This window comes from Stylophora pistillata, chromosome 10 (genome assembly GCF_964205215.1).
Source record: "Stylophora pistillata chromosome 10, jaStyPist1.2, whole genome shotgun sequence".
In the NCBI taxonomy this organism is placed as follows: domain Eukaryota; kingdom Metazoa; phylum Cnidaria; class Anthozoa; order Scleractinia; family Pocilloporidae; genus Stylophora; species Stylophora pistillata.
In genome coordinates this window covers 23,107,970-23,135,961 of record NC_142528.1, presented here as the reverse complement: position 1 = coordinate 23,135,961, position 27,992 = coordinate 23,107,970, and the positions used below count along the sequence as shown (strand labels likewise).

The window sequence follows — 27,992 nt, the reverse complement described above, 5'->3', positions numbered from 1 at the left end:
TGTCTTGAGGGACTTCCCCCGCCCTCACTTCAAGTGTAGAAGCTAAGTTTGTGTTAGCTCGTAATTTAACGATAGATGTCATAATAATCAAGAAAATGAGGCAGTCAGCCAAAGATGTATCTTGTTAGGAGCGACAGCTTTTAACAGTTTAGGCCGCAAATTCGTGCTGTGACAGTCTTTTTTTTTTTTTTTTCCCAAAGCCACTTTCATTAAGAGTGCTCGGCAAATAAAACGATGGGAAACATAAATGACGGAAAAAACTCCACTGCTATGAACAATGATATTTTTCTCGACACTAATGCTCTTGCATTGATCAACCGTTTACCTTTGCATGTAAAAAAAAAAGTTATTATAATAATTTGAGAGATTCGATATTATTCTATCAGATGTGTATTGCGTTTTATTGTCGGTCAGTTTGGATAAATCATGCATTCAAAGTAAAAATTTGACCAAGATTTTGCAGCTGGGTGTTAGTGAATGGGTGACTTTGGCAGGAGTCGCACTGTGACCTTATTTTTTTTATGTCGCGTCATAAGTTGTCCTACAAATATGTCGCGACATTTACACCACGGGAGTCATGGAGGTCGCACTTGTGCGACATAAATGATATTTGAAACCAGACTGTCAACTCTTAATATTTCACGCGCGAAAAGAGCACCAAATAAATCTTTGTAGACATGAAGCTGGTGCTAGTTTTATTAGCGACATTTCTTCATTCTCTGTTTAATTTGTTCAATCTACAAAACCCTATTGATTTGTACGCATTGTCCAACACTCGCCAACGGCAATAGTGTTGGCTCTTGCCGCTTTAAACCGACGTCGACGGATGTGAAAAAATGTGAAAATATCTTCGAGCCAAAGGGTGAAAACAAGCCATTCCCATACTGAAAATAATCAGGTGAATAGTGCAAATTTGTAAATTGGTATGGGGTGAAATTCGCCATAGGGACCAGATAAAACGTGTGTCGAGAAAACCTGTGACTAAAATATTGAACCGATAGCTAGCTGTGCACACGTGTTGTCTTTGCAGAAATTCGAAAATCCAAATTTTTGCTAGTATTTCAGATTTGATCGACGTTGCGACGGAGGAAAAACAAAAATTGTTATTTCAAAGCGATAAGACGAGATATGGCTTGCCTCGGGGCAGGACATCGGCTTTTTTGATCTTTAGGTCCTTCGGACATAGTTATGTCTGTTTGCGACAAAAGGGTCGCACTTGTCGCAAGCACGCGATGACAGATTTTATGTCCAAATGTAAACACCAAAAGCGTAAGTTCGACCCCTGCCTTTATTAGTGTTGTGTAAAATTTGACAGTTTTGATGGTTTTCCCATTCAAACGAGACTTGATAGTCATCAATACAACAAACAGCTTATCTTTGCATAATAATGCACGTATTTTATCTCTTTACTAGTATGGTTTAAAATTTGTCAGTTTCGATGGTTTTCTGATTCACTCGGGCCTCTGTAAAAGAGAATTTTCATTTTCATTTTCACTTTCTACAGATAGTCATCAATACAACAAACACCTTAACTTTTCAGAATGCACTGTATCTTATCTCTAAAACGCTTTGAAACCTCTTGCACATTAAAAGTCTTTCAAGAATCACCTGTCTTTACCTTTGACATTAGATCAAGCTGACTCCTCCCTAATCTCTTCATGACGCACTCGGCCATCTCGAGCAGATTGAAGCGCGAGATGTGACAGCCAAGCGAACATCTTTTTTTTCCAGTACACTCCTGCGCCGCACGCATTTCTTTGACGACAACGGATCAAACCTTTCCTTCGCGAAGAATCAGCGCTTGCATACTGCCCCCTTATCCAACCAAATCAAATAATTCACAGGCGAAAACAAATATTATTATTCACCTATTTGCCCCTGGATTGTTTTACCCTTAGTTCTTTCGCGTTTGATTTTGTATCGCATTTTGAGGGATATCATTTTGATTTTGTATCGCATTTTACAGGGGATAGTTTAATTTTTCGATGTAATACGTGGCTTTTTGTTTTGTTTTGTTTCCTATGGCCCACTAAAGTATCAAAAGATGAAATACTGAAAAACTCAGACAGATAAGAGAATAATGGTGACGAATAGCACCAAAAACTATCGGTAAATTGCAATCTGATGTCTACGTATGATGGACGATCCTCGCAGTAGATAGCGCTATTTGAGCAATAGCGAAATTCAGACCTGAAAAAAAAAAAATCAGGCCTGTACGGGACTCGAACCACTGACCTCTGCGATACTAGTGCAGCGCTCTAACCAATTGAGCTAACAAGCCAACTGAGAGCAGGCCGTTAAGTTGATTCGTAATGAACCCGTGAAAGTGATGAATGAGATAGAATAAATATATGAAAATCATATATTTTGAACTGCGGTATTTGATACGTATGATGGACGATCCTCGCAGTAGATAGCGCTATTTGAGCAATAGCGAAATTCAGACCTGAAAAAAATCAGGCCTGTACGGGACTCGAACCACTGACCTCTGCGATACTAGTGCAGCGCTCTAACCAATTGAGCTAACAAGCCAACTGAGAGCAGGCCGTTAAGTTGATTCGTAATGAACCCGTGAAAGTGATGAATGAGATAGAATAAATATATGAAAATCATATATTTTGAACTGCGGTATTTGATACGTATGATGGACGATCCTCGCAGTAGATAGCGCTATTTGAGCAATAGCGAAATTCAGACCTGAAAAAAATCAGGCCTGTACGGGACTCGAACCACTGACCTCTGCGATACTAGTGCAGCGCTCTAACCAATTGAGCTAACAAGCCAACTGAGAGCAGGCCGTTAAGTTGATTCGTAATGAACCCGTGAACCAAAGCTCAATTGGTTAGAGCGCTGCACTAGTATCGCAGAGGTCAGTGGTTCGAGTCCCGTACAGGCCTGATTTTTTTCAGGTCTGAATTTCGCTATTGCTCAAATAGCGCTATCTACTGCGAGGATCGTCCATCATACGTATCAAATACCGCAGTTCAAAATATATGATTTTCATATATTTATTCTATCTCATTCATCACTTTCACGGGTTCATTACGAATCAACTTAACGGCCTGCTCTCAGTTGGCTTGTTAGCTCAATTGGTTAGAGCGCTGCACTAGTATCGCAGAGGTCAGTAGTTCGAGTCCCGTACAGGCCTGATTTTTTTCAGGTCTGAATTTCGCTATTGCTCAAATAGCGCTATCTACTGCGAGGATCGTCCATCATACGTATCAAATACCGCAGTTCAAAATATATGATTTTCATATATTTATTCTATCTCAATCTGATGTCTTTCAGCGAAAGCTGTGTTGGCGATGTACAACAAAGCTGTCTAATTTTCCTCATCTGAATTTCAAACAGCGAGAAATTTCAGACGTATTTTACGTGATACGGGTTTTTTTTAAATATTTAGTTTGATGGACTTGAGTTGTACGTTTTCTATGAATTCAGTTGTTGAATATGCTTCCCATTTTAGAAAGTCAAAGCATTTTAAACATATTTGATATTATTTTCTCTCGATGGTATAGTTATTGGTCTAATGCAGAACGTCACGGTCCATTGGATTAACTACAGAGAACACTCTTGTTGTTGTTTCTTCGATGGCAGGTGCCCGTATCCGCTCCCGTAACCATCATCGTATTACATGCACGTTTAATTTCAAAAATTTTAAAGCTGCCCTTCACTATCGATATTTATTCGCAATGATACATCTCTTACTAACTGACTAAAATAACCATGATTTCTTTGTTTCCTTGACAACGTAATGTCAGGAATGAAAATTATGCAGAAAATATCCAATTATTAATTATTTACAGCAATTTCTACGAATAGTAAGTACAGTAATTCTCTATGATTCCTCAGAGTCACACAAGTTTCTGAGTAATTTTCCATTCGAAAACGAAAGAAAAACAACCTATATATCACGGAGGAAAAAGGTGAATTGTTATACTCGACTAGAAAGCAATGAAGCTGCATAAGATTGTGTTATTGTGCATTTTAATTCTCGTGTTAATCGCGATGGACTTTTCAGAAGCTCGAGGCCGCGGCGGAGGTCGCAGCGGCAGTAGTTCACGATCGAGGGGTAGTTCAAGAAATAGGGGTGGATCTAGTAGATCAAGGTCGTCAGGGGGAAGTAATACCGCTTACAAAGCGAAGAAAGTCACCAAATACACGCCGATCAAAGCTACAAGTGCGCGCTCACCGGTCATTGTAACTCAAGCTACAAAGGGTTCGCGCTCAAGCACTTTTACGAAGGTCTTTGTCGGCTATATGTTTGCTCGCTACGCTTTTGGCAGTGCCCCAGTATGCCGGTACGGGTATCCCATGTACCGAAGTTACGTCACCATTCCCGAAAACAGAGCCGTGAGACTTGCCTCTGAAGAAAGAAAACTCCTGGATGCAGATGGCAACTTGTGTGTAAACAAAACGAGAAAAGAGGAAGAGCAAACTCTGCTGGAGGGAATTGACGAACATTTAGTGGAACTCAACACGACAATCGTGTACAAGGAAACCGGGAAGGTAAAGAGATTTGAAGGAATTAATAAAACGGTGTCTTTACAAGACATTGAAAAGGAGGATTTTGCGCTAATGAGTAGTGCTCGGTACAACATGACGATCGTAAATGGAACAAACTGCACGCAAATCGAGAAGAAAGTTGAAGGAACCATGGTGGCCATGTACCAGACTAACCCGAACAACGCGGGCATGCTTTACATCAGCTATAAACTGCTTCTCGCTGGAATTGCGCTCCTTGGTTTTCTTAATATGTAAATATTTGAGTTTTATTGTGAAACAATTTTATTCCAAAGCGCAACTCGGTGTATTTGCATATTACCGGTGGATGTTTTTTTTTTTTTTTTATGCAAATAATACTTAAATATAAATATGCATTCAAAAGCAGTTTTAAATCCAGAGACTATTACAGTTGCAGTAACTCGATGAAGGTTTTCTTTTAAAACCCTGATTTGAAAATTGTGAAATATTTTATCTAGTAATGTCAGGTTTTCATATCATCAGTTATGTGATAAAGAAACAAAGATTTGAATTTTTACAAAGCGTTTGTTTCGTCATTTAAAGGCGTAATGTAACAATGAACAGTAACGCATTAAACAGGCTTCTCGCTGAGTGACAATACAAGAAACTCTTACACAACGTATTTATCATGGGTTATGTAACCCTTTCTTTGGAGTGTTACATGCTATGCTGTTACACATTGCTTCATTAGCGGTAGGCTATAGAAATTCGAGTACTAGTTGTTTTCATTTATATTTACTCACGCCTACGACCGTCCATGCGCCCTCCAAATTAAATACGATTAGGGGTTATCAGTTTCTCTTAGACGTAGTTTTGCATATGAAAGGTTTAGCACGTTTTCAGAATCATTGTTATACTAATATAGCTTAGATCGTTTTGTAGGGTGGTTTTTCTTGCTGTTATTTCCAAGTTCATTCTGTTTGTTGTATCATTCATATCCATTCTGTTGATGAAGGCATAATGAAGAGGGTTGCAGACGGCTCATGTCGAATTAGAATATAAATAAAAAGTTTTAAACTATTACATCGAAATAATTTGGATATATCAACAAAGTTGAAGTGGTAAATTGGCCACCGTAATATAGCTTAATATATCAGCGTAATATATCAGCGTAATGTACATACAGCGTAATACATCTCGCGAGTCAAAGAGAATTGACAAGTAAAATTACAGTACACAGTGATGTTCCAGTCATGACGCTCAACTACTTTAATTACTCTTTTATAGTCTTCCGAAACCAAAATATTTTTGCGCGTAGTTTGGTTTCGGAAAAGTAAAAGGATTTTCCCAGACTGATGAAAACCGAAAATATACAGTGACAGTTAAGCTACAATGTCCAATTTAAATATTTAAGTAATTTCAATGACGTGTCACCTTCCGAAAATACAATATTAGCGCAAGCATTTTGACTTCGTAAAAGTAAAACTACACAGGCGAGTAAAACAGAGTGATGTTTTTCCGTGGCTCAAGCACGCTCAGCTAAAGACTGAAATAAAGTTCAGAATACCTCCGAGAGGTGTTAAAAGTGTTGTACTTATTCTTAAAATCATCTGGTGTTGTGGGAAATTCAGTCCTCCGGTTTTTAGAACAGGTTTAAGATCGGTATTCCCACCAAGGTCTTTTTTATTCGAAAGTTTGTTTCCACTGTTTCCAAGTTTTTCCTTACCTTGATTATTATATCTTATTTCAAAATAATACTTTGAAAAAAAAAATGAACCAATAGAGCAACTCTCTCTAGTAATCACTCTTACATGAGGAAGCATGGATCAGCTTAAAAAAAAGCTAAGGATAGGATCTCCCTCAAGTCCCTAAAATCGGGGAATTCACTGCTTATCCATTTTAAGCCCGGTTCAGACGCCGTACTTCAGCCGAGCCGAATCGAATTCGGCTCATGAATCGAGTTCATGTGAAGTCATTACAGCGTCTAAATCAATTCGGAACGGCTGATTTAATTTAGATCGCCTCGGTCAATTAATCCCGCCTGACTCAGCCGAGAAGAACGGCTGCAGATCCGCTTTGATCATAGTTAGTAACTTTGATTCAGACGCCGTACTTCACATGGGCTGAATCAAATGCATAACTTGAATTATTTTAAAGTATTTTTCTTGCTGTTTTTACGTGTGAGCATGTGCAAAGGAGTGTTGCAGAAGAAAAATGGTGGATTGAAGGGCCAAGCAAAACAGATAGACAGATATTGAATGGGCGCCCTATTCTACGCCTTTTGAACAGACACTGATTCTTCGCTCTGTCGGTTCCCAGTTTAGGCATTATGAAGTTGTCCTCTGCGTCAACAACGTCCTTTCCCGCCTCTTTTGTGTATCGCTCGCAAAAAGCGACGCTTTTACCATCGTGGTGATATTTGTTTCTTCAAAAAATTTAACATTTATTGCATATTGGAATTTCACATTTCAAGCACGAAACACTTACTGATCAACTGCCGGACTTTATTTAGGTACTTCTTTAAAGTGCGCCTAAACCCAAACAATTTTTTTCGCTTAACGAAATAAGCGTGCGAAATTTGCAAGAGAGTATCGCGCTTCATACATTCCTCATACAACACACCTAGTCGGCATATTTCGGACAATATCGACGACAACCTTCCCAAACAAGTGAAAATGTGTGAAATGCAGACTTTCGCGTTCTCGATTTGACGTCACATTACCCGCTAGAGCCATTCCTCTTTAAACTCGGTCGTGGGGCAAGATGGCGGCTGATTTTCCGTATTTTGACTGGGCATAGAAAATTAAAGATTTGAGCAAATAAAAAAATTTTTGCACAGAAATACTCCAAAATTAGCTTATTTCGTTAAGCGAAAAAAATTTTTGGGTTTAGATGCACTTTAACGGAAGTGACCATGATAAAATACTTAAAACTTCCTTACAACGACCATGCCATACAATTTAACTTTCGTTCTTTATAACATTTGTCAGATTTGTTACTTTAAACTGCGCCGGCCCCGGCCACAAATTTTCTTCAGTTAATTAATTTCGGCCGAAATAAGTTCGGGGTCTGAATCAATTCAGCCAGGATTACTGACTAATTTAGGTCGGCCTAAAGTTGAATTCGATTCGGCTCGGCTGAAGTACGGCGTTTGAACTGGGCCTTAGACTCTTGCGTCCACCTGCGGACGCTTGTTTCCCTTTCCATATGGTTCTATCCGTTTTCGGCCGATAGCAGATTTTTCTCAGACACCTAAACCGTTTTTGAAAGTTTTTTTCCGAATTCGGATTATCGCTATGTGGACGATGCGCAACCATTTTGAACTTCGTTTTCTCTGTTTTTCAGTGTTTTTTAGTTTTTTCTTTGTTGTTTGTTTGTTTGTTTTTGTTTGTTTGTTTTTTTTCTTTTTGTTTTCAGTCTGTTTTCCCCTGCTTTTTTCATTCCTTTTTACTTACATTTGGTCTTGCTTTTGTAGAGTTACCGGTCTGGTTTAAGAACCATCACAGACCAGTTTGCAGCAATTGCTCCCCCTTTTTCTTTTTTTCTTTTTTTTTTTTATCTTAATTAAAATTATATGATACTCGGCTGAGAAGAACACTTGAGAAGCAAATGCTGCAAACTTTTCTCCGATGAGTTTTAAACTAGCCCAGCAATTTAAATTATTTGCAGTTGCTAGTTGGAAATAAGCTTCAAATAAACTCAAACAATTTTCAATCTGCAGTACTATGTTGTGTACTATGCAGTCAAGGATAGTTAGTCATCTGATTACAGATGAAGTACAAAAAACTTTAAAACTTAAAGATAACAAAAACCGATTGCGGTATCTTACCACCTTTACGTAGATGTTAATTCCCAACATGACCTCCGTTCGGTAGATGTTTATGATGCTTGCATGGATACAACGTCGAATACAACAAATATGCGATTAATTTGTACGAAACTTACTGAAATTTACACTTGGAAATGAATAAGTCGAACTCCATCGTAAAGTACATGAATATAACCCAGACCGCCAAATTACCTTGCATTTGTACCTTGACGCGACCGAAAAGGAGACTGGGGAAAGTGTTTTTGTATTGCACGACAAGATGGCGGACAAGTTAAAGAGGAAAGCTGAAGTTGGGTTTGCTAAAAAACAGCTCGAGAAACATGGCTGGGCCGAAGGTAGGCAAAATACTAAATAATTCAATGATTTCAGTCGACAGTTAGCATGACTGAACTCATAAATATCGTCAACACACTGAAATGGTTTGTGCGCATGGACCGAGAACTCTCACACGTGGATCATGGACAGAACGCAAGGGAATCTTGTTGTAAAGATATTTTGACAAGCTTACGGCATTCTAAAAGCATTCCTGTTACTTTAGACTTTCTGTTAGTTATGATAATGCCAGTTCAACCTTTTAAATAGGTGAAGAAACGATCCTTTACTAATTTGGCGTTGTTCATTCAAATTATGTAATTTTCATTTGCTCACATGTATGGCGTAACGTGAAACGTTTGCAGTCTCCAGAACATTACTTAATGTGCTTCTTTTGCATATTTTCACTTATTTTTGAGAGCTTTTTAAATGAAGATTCTTAGTTTTCTCACTTTCTTCGGACTGAAACTTATATAAGAGATTGATTAGTGTCAGAAAATGATAAAATATCTTTCATAGCTCGAATTTAGAAGATTAATGATTGTAAGTCTTCTAGCCTTTGGATTTTTGCCTTTTTTTTGTAGGAAAAGGTCTAGGGAAAGAGGAAAGTGGGATTTCTAAAGCAATCAAAGTCAATATTAAAACTGATACTGCTGGGGTAAGGCACTCGTATCAGCTGTCTTTAGTTACTATATTTAGTTCATCTCTCATCTGTTTGGTGAGAATCTTGTGAATGGATGTATACCACAGGGCCCACAGAAATGCAAAACATCTCAAACCTTTGTCTGTATTGAAATCTAAAAACACCAGACTTAAATTTATTATCATTAGCAATAAAACAGAACATTCCTAATTGTGTATGGGTGTGTGAAGCTTTGGTTCAGAATTTTATGAAAATTCTCTTTTTTAACTTTGGCTTTTACCAAAAAAGGATGAGGTTGAAATTTACCAACACCCACTGAAAAGACTCCTAGGAGGTCTAAATGCAGAACAACCCAACACAGTACTTGCTTATACTTTTTAACCCTATAACTCCTAGACATGATTAACATGTAACTTCTTCCACATGCATGCATTATCCTGCAAACATGTGTTGAGAATATTCAAACTTATCAGGTAGAAGTTGTTGTCTTTGTCCAACACCAAATCATTGTTACTAATTTACAAGGAAATGTGTAGCAGCCAGAGGGGAAAATTAAAAATAAGATTTTGGGAGTTGCTCGTAAAGGGATAAAATATTCCATCCATGGTTTCCTCTTTTTTTTTGCAACTGGAAAGCAATAGTGAACATATAGTCTTAATGAGCAGTGAAATAGTCTTCTTAAGAGAGTGTTTCTAATTAAAGGGTATTCACCCGAAAAAACCTTGCTTTTTTTTTCACAGCAGAGTTTTTTAACTTCTCACTCTGTTTTAAGACAGATACTTATTTAGTTTTCTCATAAATTTTTTTTGTGCAATGAGGTTGGGTATGATGCCGGTGATCAGTTTAGTTTTCATTGGTGGGATCATGTCTTCAACAAAACAGCAAAGAGCATAGTGGTACAGGAGAGTGGCGTAAGTATGCCTGTCTGATGCAATGTCATTTTCCAGCATGGAACAAAAGACTCAATCTTCTTGTCTTTCACATCAACACTTAGTAAGCCCAGGATGATGTACAATTTTTCTGTAATTTTAGTGTAAAAAGATGGTGAAGGATTTCTTGATGTTTGCTTCAGGCTCATTATCATCTTTGATGGTTACAGAAATTTCACCCAAAATTTCAACCCATCAGATACAAAAGCCAAAACCAATTACATGGTTTGACTTGTCAATCCACATTTAATTTTTCATATGGTAATTTTTGTCTGTTTGGTCTGAGTTCACTCGGTTTCCTTCTGATATAATCCCCCGTGCTCATTAGGGACAGCAAGGTCTCAATATGATTTTAGTTTTTTGACAATCAAATGAAAAGCGCTCTTTAAGGTATAGTAGTTGGATTTTTAACTTATCGAAGCTATTTTTGCTTCTCTGGGAGAGTTTCATTACCACTTTACTCCTTTAAAAGAGGCAATATGTCAATATTTTAAAACAGAATGGGAAGAGATGAAAGAAAAAAACTGTAAAATTACTCGTCATGACTTTGAAATGGATGAGATTGCTAACATGCTAAATGTAGCAGGACAGAATCATTTTACCTCACTGTCTGACAAAAGCTAGTGGTGTAGTAGTTTAAACATCATGATTTTCAATAAGTTTAGACATAATATCATGAGGCAAATGACTAAACATTCATTTAAATCTATGAACCACAATGAAAAAAAAACATGTGGTATAAGAGATGTGACTGTGTATCATTTTTTTTTTTTACATGGTACAGGATGGAGTAGAAGTAGTAAAGTCTGGTAAAGAATCGTGTGTGATCAGTAATAAAAGACCAAGCAAGAATTCTAACAAGCCACTGTTATATGGCAGATTTGTCAAGGTATTTAATACTCTTTTTGAATATTTAACAATTATTTGCCAAAAGTGAAGTGAATATTGTTAAATAGTTCTTGAGATCAAGTTGAGGGAATAACTCACCAATGTTGACTTAGCCTGAGGTGAATAATTGTTTTCAGTACAATTGCTCTTACTAGTGCTCTTGAATTCTGTTGTAAATTACATATGTAAAGAAAGTATTGCACATATTTTGTTACAATTGTGTTGATTACTCATACCAAGATAAACAGGCAGTTTTAACAGGGTTTTTTAACTCAATCAGCGAAAACTCCCTGCAGTGCCCCACCAAACTCAGTAGCATCTTTTGTGCTCTTTTTCAATCTAATTTTTTATTTAGTTCTTATTAACCGAGTGGGAGGTCTGTATGGGAGAATCTTGACCGAGGTCGCAAATACAGACCAAACACAGTGAGGTCTGTACCAGCGACCGAGGTCAAGATTCTCCCATACAGACCAACCTAGCTCGGTTAATAAGATGTTTAATTATAGGGCTGTGTCTTGTATGCCAATTTTGTATATTCTTTGTACCTTTTTTTTTCTTCTAGACCGGTCTAGATGCCGGTCTAGATGGGAAAATCTATACCACTTTCAATATTGATTTCAGCCAATCAAATTTGTGAATTCGGTAGTTCCCAGTCCTTGTGAGACACAGCCATATAATAAATCACATTTATTACTTCCTCACAAACATTGACAAAATGCAGGGCAGCCATTTTGTGAGTGTAATTTCTCTCGACCACGTCAAAGCATGGCCAACTACACAAGACGGGGGTTTCAGTAACTTTTTCGTTATTAACCTTGTCACTTCCAGGATCATTTTAGCAATTCTCCTCACTGTCTCTTGCACAGTTCTTATGATGTTACTCTGAAGAATTTGTTGTTGTGGTCTGCTTGATATTGTATTGGCGTTGTAAGGAGAAATTCTGTCTTGGTCATTTATGGGACTTAAAGGGGATAAGGGAATGCCAATGGTGTGATAAGCGGCTGTGCCCACAAAAGGGGCCAGAAGGTGAAATCCAAGCACTAAAGCCTGCTCGCGCAGGCTGAACAGAGGGCAGTAAGAGGTCTTACTAGTCTAAGATATGGGTTAAATATCAGATCATCATCAAAAAAGCTCTTGCAAATACATTTATTTCCCAGTGGCCTTTCTTACTAATGCACCCGATAACAAATATTGTTTTGCCTCAGTTGGTTATCATTCATTCATTTTTTCTTTCTGTTCAGGCTTCCAGTCAAAATCCAAAAAGAGCACTGTCTGACTCTGATGAAGACACAGATGAAGAACGTGATTTCTCAAATTTGTATGCTAACTTTATTCCTTGTTCCATTCTCATTAAGAATGCCTCCTAACTTTCTACTTTGTCATTCTTCCTTGAAGTTCCAGCCCAGCAGATGTTTTTCTTTTTTATATATCTTCTTTTCATTTATAAGTTTTCAAATTAACTTGACTTCATAAACATGTGCAGTATATATGCACCCATCAGTTCAAAGCTTTGCCATCCCCCCTCCCCTGAAAACCCACGTCTCCGTCGTACGTACCTGTGTCCAGGGTGTGGGAAATTTGAACCTTGCCTAGGTGCAGTGGGGTATTTGAACCAGAAGTGTCAGCGTAATACATGTGTTTAAGTGAAGGAGTTTAAAGGAAAAGAGTCTGCTTTCTTGTGCTAATGGCTTAGAAAGACAGTTTACACAACATAGATTGGTGCTTACACGAAAAAAACCCAACAGCAGTACCCTTAACTAATACGTGACTTTGCAAGATCCTACAGCAAAGCGCATAGTGACCAGTTGTCAGCTACTTTTGACAATCCTACCAATCCCATTTTATTATTATTTAACAATTGGTTCATGCTTTAGCTTGCACTGTCGAGTTATGGAGCACGCGAGAAGTTTGGAGAGCACGAAAGAAGCGAAAGAGTTGCCCGAGGCGATAGCCGAGGGCAACTCCAGCTTCTTGAGTGCTCTCCAAACTTCCCACGTGCTCCATAACTCGATAGTGCACAGCTGAAAGCATGAACCAATTGTTTTAGAACATAGCCGGTGGAATTGTGCATCAAATACGACGCGAAAAACGGACAACAATATCATTTGAAGCGAATCGTGACGGCGCTGATGCCGAGTCTCCTTTTCCTTTGTTTTTCTCTTTTTCTGCCTCATTTAAGAACTCTAGCCCATGGGAAAAGGTCGAAACATTGTCTTCGTTTTCGGACTAGCAGGCCGAGTTTCTGTTTGTATCCATTATTGTCGCGAAATGTATTATTTTTCCCCGCGCTAACAATGGCCACTCGCGCGAAAAAAGAAATTTCTGGCGAAGTCGGATTTGCTGACGCTATCAGCGCGCATTATCGGGATTTTGAGCACGCTTACGTATAATGAATTTGATTGCGCGACTCTGCTAGCTATGTTCTAATATTATTTTGCAATCCTAATTATTCATTCTTGTGATTTCTTTTAATACTCTTAGAAGCACAGAGGATAAAGTGTTTCAAGCATGTGGCGGTCGAACAGCTCACAAGTAAGGGAGACATTTAGAATAAAGCTTGGGCTTGTTAAAATTGTTTTTTTCACAAATATACTACTAATATTCAACGGGCGTTACAACTTAGGCCGGCGACACACTTGGCGACTTTTGAATACGCAGATCTTTGTGATCGGCTGAATCGCCGGGTATGCCCAGTGCAGCGATCGGGATTTTGGCCGTTTACCGCGATCAGGGTATAAAATCGCCTGTGTCGTGCCCGTCAGATATCAGCGATTTTCGCGGGCGACGTTATTCGCCGTGATTTGTGAATAACATCGCCAAGTGTGTCACCAGCTTTAGGCTTTAATTAATGAAATACTATAGACTGTTACCAGGAGTTTAAAGGAGCTTATTGTTGTAAAAAGTCAATGTTTAGGCTTGAAGGCTAGAGAACAGGATCCTGCAGGGACCAAGTTCAATCTTGTCAAAGCCTTAACCCTTCTATTACCAGGATCTGGTTGTTAACTCTCCCCTCCAGCTGCCACACTTTCCCTTGTAAATTAGTTACAAGAATTTGGTGTTCAATCAAGGTAACAACTTCTCCCTGATAAGTTTGAGTATTCTCACGATCCGTTTGCTGGATAATGTATGTATATTGTAGGGAGAAGTTCCAGGTAAATATTGTATTGTATTGTATTGTAATCTTTATTTAGACACGATCAATTCATCAGCCTATAAAAATACATATCACATACGCTAAGATATTTAAAATTAAAACTACATACTATAACACTAAAGCTGTTTTCCGTGAATGCCGTGCGTTAGACTTAAAAAATGTCATTGATCTTACGTTTAAATAACCCCAGAGACTCTGTGTTCCTTATATCGCGTGGTAAACTGTTCCATAATGTGGCGCCATTGTAGCTAAAGCTTTTTCTGTAATAATTAGTGCGCGGTAGTGGAACATTAAGCTTATTTTCAGAGTCCCTGAGGTCATAAGCAGAGTCACGCCACGTAAACTTTGAATATAGATACCTTGGAGCTAGCCCGTGCAGACATCTAAACATCATGGTGGCTTTATGGATTTCCTGCTGGCGTGCAAGATTTTTCCACCCTAAAAACTCGAGTAGCTCAGTTGCATCAGCATCATAGTTAGAGAATGTCAACATACGGGCTGCTTTATTCTGCAATTTCTGCAGTTTGTCTCGTAGCGTTTTCCCACAGCTACCCCAAACAATGTCACAGTAATCAAAGTGAGGTTTTACTAAAGCTTGGTAGATGAGATGTAAGGTTGATCCGTTCACTTTTAGTGACGCCACTGGCGTTTTCCCAGATTTTCGAGAAGTTAGCTCGTTTATAGTCTGCCAGGTCTTTCGGGAGTCGCTGGTTTGCTTATTAAAACTATTTTGGTAATAAGCTTGCTTAGCTGAGCGTATTTGCTTATTGACTATATTTCTTTGTTTCTTAAATAATGCCCAATCGTTAGGATCATTTGTCTTGCCAGCTTTGATTTTTAATATGTCTGTATTATGCATAAGGTCTTTCAATTCAGAGGTAATCCACGGAGAACTCCGTGAACGAACGCGCATCGTTTTCAGTGGGGCATGTTTGTCAGCGATAGCCAGAAATGTACATTTCCATTGCTGCCACATCACGTTTGGGTTGGAAGACTCGTATACATTATCCCAACATTGAGATAGAATATCATAACGAAACTTTTGGCGATCGAAATTTCGGAAATTTCTGTATGTAATAGAATTATGTCCGTTAGACATCCCATTCAGGGAAAGTTTTCTATATACATACACCATGCTATGATCACTTATTCCGATATGACAAACTCCCGAACATGCAATCTTATCCGAGCAGTTGGTATAGATTAAATCAATTAGAGTTGATGAGGTGGGTGTTATCCTCGTCGGTTCAGAGATAAGCTGCTCGAGTCCGTAGACATCAGCAATACTCCTTAATTTGGATGTGTTATTGTCATATCGAGTCGTGATCATGTCACAGTTCATGTCTCCCAGTACAAAAAATTCTACATTTTCACTATCCAATCTCCCAATTAGGGATTCAAAAGGTGAAAAAATGCCAATAGGAGAGTCAGGTGGTCTGTACCAAGTAACAATCACAAAAGATTTTGAATTTGGCTTATGGATTTCCAAGCAAAGATTTTCTAGTGTATCCATGTGTAGGTCATTTCGTACTGTAAAGTTGATTGAAGTTTTTACATAGAAGCATACCCCTCCGCCGCATTTTGTTAGTCTATCGCGGCGAACTATTTCGTGTCCCGGAATATGAACTTCTTGATCTCGAATACTCTCGTTCAGTTTCGTTTTATTTATGGAAACAATATCGATATCATTATTTGCTAATATGATTCTTAATTCGTCTATATGAGTAATTAATTGATTAATATTGAGTGATGCCATTCTAAAACCGCGCAAAGGAGGCAATATTGAGACAGATTTTTCGGCCTTTTGGTTGTTTAATTGATCCCGCACGGCATTGACGGACAGCACATTATCTCATTCTAGGTGCGATTTAAAATTATTATAAAACTGCTCATTACCTTTAAAATTTAAGTGCAGTCCACCTTTGTTGAGTCCACTATGAGATATGTTCTCATGATGGATTAATTTCCATCCATTTTGATGGCAGAACTTCTTTAGATGCTTGTTGGCTGTTTTCACTGCCTGGTCCAGCTTATCTTTTCTGCATACAAGCTCCGACAGCGTAACTGTAGTATCGCAGGTGCTCTCGATCTGTCTCGCGAGATCCACAATCGATTCCGCAACAGCCTTTGGTTCCCTGGTTTTAAGATCATCAGTCCCAATGTGTAAAATCACTTCATTGGGCGAAGATTCCAGATTTGGCTTGAGATAGTGATTCATGGCCATTGTCGTAGCGCCCGAGAAAGGCTTGACTATAACCCTGTGGCCAACTGCTTTTCCCAGATCTTTTCCAGGTATTCTTGAGATCATCGAATCTCCTATGAGCAGGGTTGTGCGCTCTTTTGGTTGTTTTTCGGGTTCGGATTCTTTTCCTGTCACGGTGTTATTAGGACCTCCTTTACCTTTCGATTTCTTTCTTTTGTTCTTTGATTTCACAATGAAGCCTTGTTCTTTGTTGGCGCAAGGTGTTGACTCATCCATATTTTGGACAATGGTATGTTCGTTAGAGGTGTTACTCACTGAACGGCATTGAGTAGCTGCTTCTCTGGATACGATTTGCAATGCAAAACTTAAAGAGTCGCGTTCTTGGACTAACTTTTTATTCTCTTCCTTCAAAGATAGAATTATCTCCCTAAGTCGAGAATTTTCGGATCTCAGGTCTTCCTCATTAGGTTTCTCTTTTATATGAGCCCATATGTTCAGCACTTCAGATTTCAGACAGTCTAACTCCTCTTGTACTGATTTGGCATTCTTGTTAAACGCCGGAGTAGAAGCTTCTTCATTCACGGGAATAACTGAGTCGTCATCAGCCGGTATCTGGAGTAGCTTCTTCAGTTTGGCTTTCACTGCTTTTGTATCCGGACCTTGGACTTGAAGGGTACCGGTACTGTTAAATAAAACCAGCGTGATTGTCTTCGACTTCAAAGAACTAGACCTTTCAGAGGGACTCGCGGTTGCAGAAACTTCCAAATTTAGGACTTTCGAACAAAATTCCTGAAGTTGTGTTAGGCTCCCTTTCCACTTGAATAGACTTTGTTTGTCGTCCCAATGTAGATATTGGTTTAAGGGAGATGAAGAAGGTTCAGTGGCAACAAATTCGGCGGAATTCGTGGAGCCTTCAGATACACGTCCGCACGCCATCATGCAATGGTCCGCAAAATCACTTCTGGGAGTTGAAGGGTTAAGTTTTTCAGGATTCTTTTAAGACCTCGTTCGAACTTCAGGGTTCCTTTTCACAATAACTACATCTTGAAGTTTTCTTTGGTTGCAAGTTGATGGTAAAGGGTGTAACCGAGGAATCTATGAGGCCATGGCCCTCCCCTCCCCTCCCCTCCCCTCCCCTCCCCTATTAAAGATTCTAACGATTAAGGGACTTGCTAGAAGATTAATTTTTCGTCTACTGTCCTAGTCTTGACCAATAGAGTCCCTCCTTAGTCAAAGAAGAGACGGGAGATGTGTTGAGCGATTTGATGATGATTATGGGGGGCGAACTAAGCCGCACATGCGCGGTATATCACGGAATAAAAAAACTCATCTTACATGTGTCATATCCTCAGAGCTGCTCGACATGGTTTTCGGCTGAATGGCAAACTCCAGCGAGTCTTGGAACAGGACAAGATAGCCATGGCAGCAAACAGGTGATTAGATGTTGCGTAAGCGTGCGCATTAATTTGAATTAACGAGAACAAATTGAGACGGTAAATTTGAAGTGTAACGAACATGCATGCGCGAATACTAGACCACTTTACTGCGTATGCCTCAGAGACGAAAAGGACAGTGGGAAGAGTTTTCGTCCGCAACATTAAATTTGAATCGCTGAAACAGTTGCTCTCATTCACCCTGATGATGACCTAGTGTCGAAAGCATTTGGTTTTTACTTTTTAAAATATATTTTTGCCTTGTAAATAGGTCAGTTGCTTTCTAATTAATCGGTTTCGGAAAAAAAAAAAAAACTCGCAGAAAGCAATTTACCTGTGCTTAAGATCTTTATTGGGAGTGTATCACTTTAATTTAGCTTGGAAAAATGATCCTAGACTGTATTGCTCAGCGTAGGATACATGCCCATAACTTTCAACCCGTCAGATTTAAAACTAAAACCGACCGCAAATTTTCGTATTCTTACGTAATAAAGAAGCAATTCAGAGAATAAACAGTGCGCAATACTCTAGCGTAAGAAATAGACTAGAGAAGAAACAATGCGCGAGATTCTTGGGTAATAAACAAACAAACAAACCAGAGAAGAAATAGTGAGTGAGATTCTTGCTTTACAAACAAACAAATCAGATAAGTAAGTGTGCGTGAGACTCTTGCATAACAAACAAACAAACCAACCAGAGAAGAAACAGTGCGTCAGATTCTTGCGTAACAAACAAAGGAATCAGAAAATAAACAGTGCGCAAGTTTCTCGCGTAACAACAAACAAACCAGAGAGGAACAGTGCGCGAGATTCTTACACTACAAGCAAACATTCCAGAGAAGACACGGTGCGCGTAATTCTTGCGTAACAAATCAAAAGAAACTAGAGAACACAAAGCAGGCGAGATTCCTCTGTAACAACCGAACAAGCTAGATAACAAGCTTTGAAAGATACATGCATAGCTTCGAACAGACTAGAAAAGAAACAATGCGTTAGATACTTTCAAAACAATCAAACGCTCTGGACCGATCTAAAGCCTCGCTTGTAATTCTTGGGTTTAAGCCATTCATTTGAGATTCCCTGGTGCAATTATCAGCTTCTAGTTTTACTTACCCTTCTTGATTGGCCGGTTTGAATTGTGCGATTTTCATTCGAAATTTTTGCTCGTTGTGTGAACATCTCTTAACCTACCCCATTTTTGCGTTTCCTTTTTTAGCTGTGAAAGTACTGCAGAGGAGAGTTGTGTCCCGAACGTTTATGCAAAGGAGAATTGCAGGGAACAGCCAGTTATGGAAAAGAAAAACAAGAAGTCGAAGAAAAAAGAAAAAGAAGACCGTAAAGGTAGAAAGAGAAAGAGGAAATACAGGGGAACAAGTGACGGACAGAATCGTACGGACGAGCGTGATACTAATGAAGGCGATACGGACCACAAGCAAACAAAAAAGAAGAAAAAGAAGACAGAAAAGTAAATAGATAGTGCAATATTCAGTTACAACTGTCTATGCTGGTCGGAACCGTACCAACCCGCACAGTACTGTCCGAAATGGGAATAAATCAGACAGAACAGTTTGAAATTACAAGAAACCTCGCGAAACCAAGTGGAAGCGTTCTAAAGAAGGTGAAAGTACGCAATGGGAACCCCTCTACAATTAAATAGAACTTCTGAAATCGGACAGAACAAACTGGAGTCGAACATAAAGAAAACGCAATTTGAGTGGAAAAGAACTTACCAAAGCAAAAGGGATGAACATTTGAAAGGGAAATGAAGGTAATTCTTGAAGAGAGAGAAGATTGTCCTGAATATCAAAGAATTCGTAAAACCAGACGATCAATCGATGTCTTTAATTCCTTGAACTAATTCGATTCACAGAAATAACGGCTTGAAACAGTTTACACGTGTTGGAGATCTCATCGGTTAATCGGTATATTTTTCTGCTTAGTCATTGTGATTTCTTGGATTTTGCATCTGCCACACTCCATCGAAAAGTACTGTAAGTCAGTCAGTAACTAACTTTGTTTGGGTGTAAACAGGAAGTCCTGATACATTTTCCACAATCGCGAAAGGAATGGAACTTGGTTCGAGGCAAAAGATTACAAACTGTAATCTGGTGGTTTGAGTTAATAAGTACATTGAAGTTCGCGGTAGTTGTCTGGCATTTCAATTACAGAGTAAGGTCTAACATGTAACAACATCCCGTACACAATGATTTTAGGCACCGCCTTAGTATAAGCCACAATGACAAATGCCGCCGACGAAGATCGCGGGCTCAGTGTATCCTCGAAGAATTGCCCGTGTTCAGCCAACCACTGACTATGGTTTCAGTGCATGTGACTCTCCCCCTGCTGTTATCTGTGGGGTGGTCCGTGAGGTCTAAAAAAGTTCTTGAGCTGAGGTGGAAAGGCTAGTGACCTCTGAGGTGGCAACAAGCTTTGCTCTCGAGGTGAACCACCGGAACCAAACTGGAACGTCAGGGAAATTGTTGACGGAGCTGCACCTTAAAAGGTACACAACAGGACATTTCGTTTAAGCAACCTTTCCTCTTGCAAACAATCGCTTTCGAAGGTTTAACCATACAGTTTTAGTAATTTTAACCACTTTATCTGTTCGGAGACAGCTGCGTGATCTCAGTAATAAGATTGGCCTCGTTTTGCAGCCAGTTTTTGTAAGCAAGAAATTAGAACAAGACCTAAAACCTAAAGAACCCAAGCCGTGAATTGTTAATCAGCGATGCGTTGTTTAGCATTTTGTATGTGATCTGTGCGATGCAGATTATGTCGGCTATACGGCCCGACACCTTTTTCAATGTGTCGCTGAACACAAAAATTCGGCAATTGGTAAGCATTTTCATGAAGCGCACGGTAGGGGGGATCGTTTGAATGATAGTCATTTTAAGATTCTGAGAAAGTGTCAAAGCAAATTTGATTGTTTAGTGTTTGAAATGCTTTTTATTAGAAATTCAAACCTAATCTGAACGTGCAAACGGACTCCATACGTGCTAAACTTTTTGTTTAACCCGCAAATTATTTTCTCTTATTGTTCGTTTTTAGTATTTATAGAACTTATTTTTATACATTCTTGACTTGATAAGGAAGTTATGTTAACGTAGAAACGTCGTCGATTTTAGCTTTCTATACCTTTTTATCGTTTTTAAATTTTACAATGTTATCAAGCAACGTTTTGTCGCAAGTTTTTATCGTCAAATGTTAACCACTTTTACTTATAAAATTGTCAGTGCTAAAATTTTTTTTTTATCTGAATTTGGAAGTAATTGTAAACACACATTACGATCGAGTCATTGACAACGCACAAAACACAGAGCTTCAAGTTTCATGCCGAAGACAATTGTTAAAGAACAGCAATGTTTGCCTTAGACGGCGAGGCAGTGATACTTGTAAATAACTTCAGAGAGCTCCCCGAACCTATCGTCCACCAATCAGCTTCCGGTGCTCAGTTACTGGCCCCGGTTGTTCTAAGGTTGGATAACGGTATCCACCGGATAAATGCTTATCCGGTGGATAGGGCAAGCCGTTTTGCTCTCACTTATCTGCTAGATTTAACAATTATTTGCCTCGGGTTCGGTGAGTATCGTCGAATAATCCCCGAGACGAAGTCGAGGGGATTATTCAACAATATTCACCGAACCTGAGGCGAATAATTGTTTTAGTATAATTTCAGAACTGAACAACAGAGAAATTTCTAAAATCATAACATTTATTAACATTTTATTTTAACATTTTACATAAACCGTATGGAGCGGTTTATATAGCGTCATGTAAGGAACCGCTCGACCAATCGGATTGCTGGAAACTCTTTGCTTAGCTCTGAAATTATACTAAAGCGATTTATCCGTTGGAAAGCGTTATCCGCCCTTTATACAACTGGGCCCTGAACTTAAGAAGACTCGCAGTGACGGATGCTTAAAAACACTTTGTCCATGTATATCGAAATTCACTACCTGAGTCTTGATTTCTGGTGGGACTTCGAGATGCTTTATTGAGTGAAGCGGTCCTCTTCAAGTCACCATTTGGAGGTGCCTCCTCTCCCAGCCCCTTTCCAATTTGGACTATACCTAAATTGAAGATTAATTTGTTAGCGGTACCCGCACAGGTCATTGCACCATAATGGGTAAGACAAAGATGAACAGCTAATAAACTGGGAGGTAAGCATAAGGACTAGAAAAATTTAGACACAGCCGCAGCAATTGAAAATGCGTTTGCAGGATTAGATAGTCTAACTCTTTTTGTGGCAAACGATGGCCAGGTGTACTGCTGCAGGCCCTGGATGGGATTTTTGTCGTAAATAGGTTCTCTCCAGATAATTACGTTTCCATGGCTTTGCTAGTATCCAGCTTCATTTTTTCTGATGCATCTCGGCAGGCGCGAATCTTAATTCTTCGAATATGATTGCGCTCGTAACCGGGCCAGCTTTGAACAATACGGACCACGGACCGGAATTTTTCCGCGCGGTTTTTAGAAAAATGAATAGTTCTTCTTCGAGAACTTCTTTCTTATCTTACCGGGAGAAACAACTGGAGACTGGGACTTCCTGCCATGTTTTCCAGTCACAAAGCCAACATTTCGGATACAGTTGTCTTCCCATGGGATTAAACCAGTCGCCATGGTGACACCGTTCAACACATCTCTCATCCTCTGCGGGCTGTCAAATGGAGCATGCTCAGTAGCGAAAGAAGTGTCACCTTTCTCGCTCTCACTGCTGCTTTCTACAGGCTGCGAAAGTAAAATAAGTCAAAAGGGTTGGTAACTATTACAAACTTTGACACAGTTACTCAAATTGTAATTTCTTTCCATCCTGACGTCCATCTACGAGAAGCAGGATACCTCAAAAATAAGCACCTGGTTGCATGCGTGCATTTTACATTGATAACAATATACATGAAAAAATTTCTCAGTTCTGATTGGTTAAGATGAATGCAGTTTTCAGTTAATGCAGTGCAGAAGAGAGTTAATTCAGTGCAAAGAAGGAAACAAACCAGACATTCTGATTGGTCTGAATGATTGGTCAATGTCAAGGTCAATGTCAAGGTCAATGTCACTTGCAGGGTTTGAGTAAATTATTTTTGCACGTGATGCACGCGCTTTTCTTCTGCGTAGTTATGAGAAGCTACCTTTTTTTTTTCATGTATATTATTAAGAGATAATCAGATGATTTTCTCGTGCAATTTGGAATAAATAAGCACTTGTAAATGTTTTCAAAGACGACAAATTGCACTCGCCCTACTCGTGCTTATTTATTCCAAATTGCACTCGAAATCATGTGATTACCTATACGAAAAATACTATAGACCACTTGTAAAAATAATTGTAGCCTGAGTGACCAAGACAGAATTTCTCCTTAAAATAAATATACAATACCAAGCAGACAAGAGATGAGAATAAAGAGACGATGTAACAAATTCTCCAAACTAACATCATAAGAATTGTATGACAGACCATAAAGAGGATTAATAATGAGATCTGGCAGTGGAAAGGTTGAGTCGCACAGACGTGATGTACTTGCGTCATTACCTTCTCATCCTCCTGATTCTGTAGAGCGCAAGTCACCAAAGTTCTGTTACAAAACAAGGTAGAAGTACATATTTACAGTTGGTATGTAATAAAACAATAACTAATTTCCAATAGCAGTGAATATTGAAAGCTGAAATGCCATCATCTCGTATCTTGGTTGTTAACCGGTACCGTTTCAACTAAACTGGTCTTCATATAAGAGCCTGAGAGCAGGTCCTCATTCTCAGCGCTTCGGGACAAGTGTTTCTTCGCTGGCGAAAAGGTATGAGGCCTTGGGCAACGTGAGCCGGCGGGAGTTCTGCATAGGGTCTAGCTCTAGTGCCAGATTCCGGTCTAACCTCTCCCGACCCGTCTCCAATCTTCCCGCGGGCGGAGAAAACCGTGTCCTGCAGTGCCAATAGTGAGGCCTGGTCGCAGCCTTGCCGCAATACGGCTGAGACAACCTCGCTTTTTCCTTTGATGAAGCATCGGTAACCATTTCATCGCAGCACAAGGTATACAGAGCGTTCTCATCAAAGGCGAAGTCACGCAAATATTAAAAGCTTTTGCGCAGCTATAACAAGTTTAGCGCAACGATAGCAAGTCTGTGCTATTCACGATAAAATGAAATAAATCATATTTTGACCTGTGGATTATTCACATATGAAGAGATGATCCGCATACGGGAACTAAAAATTGTAGAGAAGAAACCTGAAAGAATTCAGGCTTCGACGCGATTGGAACCTGTGCCTCTCAGAAAACCAACGAAGCCACGTGTTGGGAGCGGAGTAAATTTTCTCACCTGCGAGGATCATATTTTCAAGTGATTATGCATCTAAGTTTTACCAAAGCATACGAAGTCAGAGAGAACTATCACTATATCATACCCTGAATCGTCAACATTTAAAAGCTTGCTTCTCAGCTCATTTCTGGTGGATATATCGATTGCGTCTCGCGGAGAAATGGGCGCTTTCGATCTTAGCTTCACTGGAGGTCTGTCAACAGGTACAGCCACGTACACAGGTGACTGGCGACCGGTCTTTAAAAAAGAATTGCTGCTCGTAAAGCGAGATGTGTCCATGGAAGAGGGACTGGGTTTCGCGCTTCGGGTCTAATCAAAAGAAAAAGACAGTCAATACGGACTTAATACTATGTACTTATTGACTAACTGGGAGGGCCGGATGGGAAAATATTTGGCTCGAGGTCATGACTTACAAACCACGCTACGCTCAGTCCGTGCCTCGTGACCGAGAGCCACATATTTTCCCATCCAGGTCAATAAGCATTTTATCATATGACCACTACGTGTTGAAAATTTCAAACGAAATAGGACGCGATAGAAGGGCGTATAAAAAAAGTTCCGGAATTACAGTTGTATAACTTTTAGAAAAAGGAACTTGCGATTCCTTGGAAAACACGACTTTTTTTCTTCATTTCTGTTTTCCTTTAAGTTTTTGCAACAAATTAAAGCGACGTGAGGGCAGCAGGGCCGGACGGCTTTTCTAGACAGGCTCAGGTCAACCCGTCGGCCCTGCACACGTCAGCTTGTGCTACGGTTTACTACGTGATTGCGCGAGCGGCACCGGACGGGTCACATGATAATAAGCCCTCTTGAAGTAAACGATTAACTCTTGATGCCAAAAGAGTGTTACGCTCTAAGGGAGGTAACAGTCCTAAATAAACGAAAAAGAAGCACGAGTACTAACCAAACCAGTAAGATTTCTGCTATTTTTTCCGTTGCCCGTGTATTTCTTCATGACCTTGGACCCCACTAATTGCGTGGGTTGCGCATAAATCTCCGGTGTAGTAAACTGAGTAGTCGCTGGCAGTCGAGGAGACTGGTAACCAGTTGCAGTGGATGTAACAGTTGGTGGCTCGAGTTGTTGAACTGAATCAAAGTAAACAAACAGGGATGATTTATTTTTTGCCATCTAGTAAACTAATGGTACTAAACAGAAGCTGTTTCGTTTTATAATGAGGATATAGTGAACAGAATCACCAGATACCTTCACGTTTCTTAAGTACGCGTGGCGTTCCTTCCTCCGTTTGTTGCCAGCTTGTTCCTTCAGTATCTGCCACAGACAGAGCGGATCATTATCAATAGCTGGGAACAGACCCTTATATAAAACCACCATGACATTTTATTCAAAACCCCCTTATGTAAATCATCATCGTTACATAGCGACTATATAGAGGTACAAATATAAAACCCCTGGATGTCAAGTACGGTTCTGACCTTGACGATCGACGATCGACGATCGATATCAACATCTGCGCGCAGACCCATAGATGTAACATTTTACCATCGCAATAAACAACTGGACACACGTTTAACATGGATGTGACATTTTAAGTTCAATTAATCAATATCAACATCTGGGCACAGAATACGCACTCTATGTAAAGAGTTACGATCAACACAGACCCCTAACCGTAAGATACTAAGATAAGTAGCAACATCTGCCTACAGCCCATCATGTAAGACACATTGATTAAAACCCATGGATGTAAGAAACAACGAACAATATCAACATCCGGGCACAGCCCCCACGTGTAAGACACACTGATATAAACCCCTGAACGTAAGGAGCAACGATCATTATCAACATCTGGGCACAGTCCCCACGTGTAAGACACACTGATATAAACCCCTGAACGTAAGGAGCAACGATCATTATCAACATCTGGGCACAGTCCCCACGTGTAAGACACACTGATATAAACCCCTGAACGTAAGGACCAACGATCAATATCAACATCTAGACACAGCCCCTTCGTGTAAGACACATTGATATAAACCCCTGAACGTAAGGAGCAACGATCAATATCAACATCTGGGCACATCACTCCATATAAAACACACTGATATGAACCCCTGATTGTAAGACCCCTGATTGTAAGAACCCCTGATTGTAAGAACCCCTGATTATAAGAACCCCTGATTCTAAGACCCCTGATTGTAAGAACCCCTGACTGTAAGACCCCTGATTGCAAGAACCCCTGATTTTAAGAACCCCTGATTGTAAGAACTCCTGATTGTAAGAACCCCCGATGGTAAGAACCCCTGACTGTAAGACCCCTGATTGTAAGAACCCCTGATTGTAAGAACCCCTGATTTTAAGAACCCCTGACTGTAAGACCCCTGATTGTAAGAACCCCTGATAGTAAGAACCCCTGATTTTAAGAACCCCTGATTGTAAGAACCCCTGATTGTAAGAACCTCCGATTGTAAGAACCCCTGACTGTAAGACCCCTGATTGTAAGAACCCCTGATTGTAAGAACCCCTGATTTTAAGAACCCCTGACTGTAAGACCCCTGATTGTAAGAACCCCTGATTGTAAGAACCCCTGACTGTAAGACCACTGATTGTAAGAACCCCTGATTGTAAGAACCCCTGATTGTAAGAACCCCTGTTTGTAAGAACCCCTGATAGTAGGAACCCCTGAATGTAAGAACCCCTGATTGTAAGAACCCCTGAATATAAGAACCCCTGATTAAGAACCCCTGATTTTAAGACCCCTCATTGTAAGAACCCCTGACTGTAAGAACCCTGATTTTAAGAACCCTCATTTTAAGAACCCCTGATTTTAAGACCCCTGATTGTAAGAACCCCCGATTGTAAGAACCCCTGATTGTAAGAACCCCTGATTTTAAGAACCCCTGATTGTAAAAACTCCTGATTGTAAGAACCCCTGATTGTAAGAACCCCTGCTTGTAAGAACCCCTGATTGTAAGAACCCCCGATTGTAAGAACCCCTGACTGTAAGACCCCTGATTGTAAGAACTCCTGACTTTACTGAGACTCCTGATTGTAAGAACCCCTGATTGTAAGAACCCCTGACTGTAAGACCCCTGATTGTAAGACCCCTGATTTTAAGAACCCCTGATTGTAAGAACCCGACTGTAAGAACCCCTGATTTTAAGACCCCTGACTGTAAAACTAGCTGGTAGCCCATAAAGCGAGAGGTTGTGAGCCGAATTCCTACAGTACACAGCATTTATTCTTTTTTTTCTCTTATCAACGGATACATCTCTGCATAAAAAAATTTATGGAAAGACAACATTTGCCTTTCTTACGCTTGCATTTAAAAAATCACGTGGAGCAAATAAGTCATCCGAGAATTCGTAGAGAACTTCGACAGATTTCGAATTCAACTTTGCTTAACTTTGGAATGATGTTAATTCTTGTGTTACTGTCGATTTCATTACGGAAATACTACTTTTCAAGTTTGACAAGTGCTTCGCTTTATTGTAAATTGAAAATCAAAATTACTGAAATCAAAATTACTTATATAAACTTTTCATAACTGCCAACAGTATAATAACACCTTTATTTAGACACGATAATGTTTAAAGCTGAACAGCTTGTGGGGTCGTGTGCAAATGCAAATAAACTCTAAATTGAATAAATTCAAATGTATTTCAGTTGTTTGGCTGGATTAACAGGAAGGGGGGTATTGTAGTTGTGAGAACCAATATTAATGATCAGAAATGAATGAATGGATAATATCAACTATTAACTGAGGGAGTTTGAGCCTCTATTGTTTAGATGATCACTGAGCAAACCTTTTAAAATCAGTTTTGCTTTAAAGACCCTCAACAGTGTATGAAAGAAGAAATTATTAAGGCCAC

The 27,992-nt window shown here is 39.5% G+C and overlaps 4 protein-coding genes across 6 annotated transcripts in view; 2 read left to right on the top strand and 2 right to left on the bottom strand.

Annotated features, from left to right (window-relative positions):
* The first annotated feature begins 3,780 nt into the window (after positions 1-3,780).
* Positions 3,781-27,992, top strand: part of LOC148722298 (uncharacterized) — a 63,909-nt gene continuing 39,697 nt past the window's right edge. The window contains exon 1 of the mRNA XM_088737156.1: positions 3,781-4,934. Within this exon, the coding sequence (XP_088593282.1) occupies positions 3,955-4,761 (807 nt within the window). The 5' untranslated portion in view covers positions 3,781-3,954 and the 3' untranslated portion in view covers positions 4,762-4,934. The remainder of the gene's footprint in view (positions 4,935-27,992) is intronic.
* On the top strand, positions 8,527-21,112 carry LOC148722305 (G patch domain-containing protein 4-like). Of its 2 annotated transcripts, XM_088737153.1 has the most exons (8): positions 8,527-8,628; positions 9,190-9,263; positions 10,067-10,159; positions 10,962-11,066; positions 12,307-12,383; positions 13,547-13,597; positions 17,775-17,855; positions 19,071-21,112. In XM_088737153.1, exons 1-8 carry the CDS (start codon positions 8,553-8,555, stop codon positions 19,321-19,323), a joined length of 810 nt encoding a protein of 269 aa, XP_088593279.1. In that variant the 5' UTR covers positions 8,527-8,552; the 3' UTR covers positions 19,324-21,112. The 2 variants fall into 2 exon arrangements, with proteins under 2 accessions (XP_088593279.1, XP_088593280.1); XM_088737154.1 differs by lacking the exon at positions 9,190-9,263 and having other exon boundaries at positions 8,558-8,628.
* LOC148722306 (uncharacterized) lies at positions 16,012-17,358 on the bottom strand. The gene has a single exon (XM_088737159.1). The coding sequence runs from the start codon at positions 17,356-17,358 to the stop codon at positions 16,072-16,074; it is 1,287 nt and encodes a 428-aa protein (XP_088593285.1). The 3' UTR covers positions 16,012-16,071.
* On the bottom strand, positions 19,682-25,964 carry LOC148722304 (uncharacterized). Of its 2 annotated transcripts, XM_088737158.1 has the most exons (8): positions 25,596-25,964; positions 25,366-25,431; positions 25,066-25,247; positions 24,247-24,470; positions 23,381-23,423; positions 22,372-22,582; positions 21,811-21,924; positions 19,682-20,349 (listed from the first exon to the last, which is right to left on the bottom strand). In XM_088737158.1, the coding sequence occupies exons 3-8, from the start codon at positions 25,114-25,116 to the stop codon at positions 20,201-20,203; spliced, it is 792 nt and encodes a 263-aa protein (XP_088593284.1). In that variant the 5' UTR covers positions 25,117-25,247; positions 25,366-25,431; positions 25,596-25,964; the 3' UTR covers positions 19,682-20,200. The 2 variants fall into 2 exon arrangements, with proteins under 2 accessions (XP_088593284.1, XP_088593283.1); XM_088737157.1 differs by lacking the exon at positions 25,596-25,964 and having other exon boundaries at positions 25,366-25,467.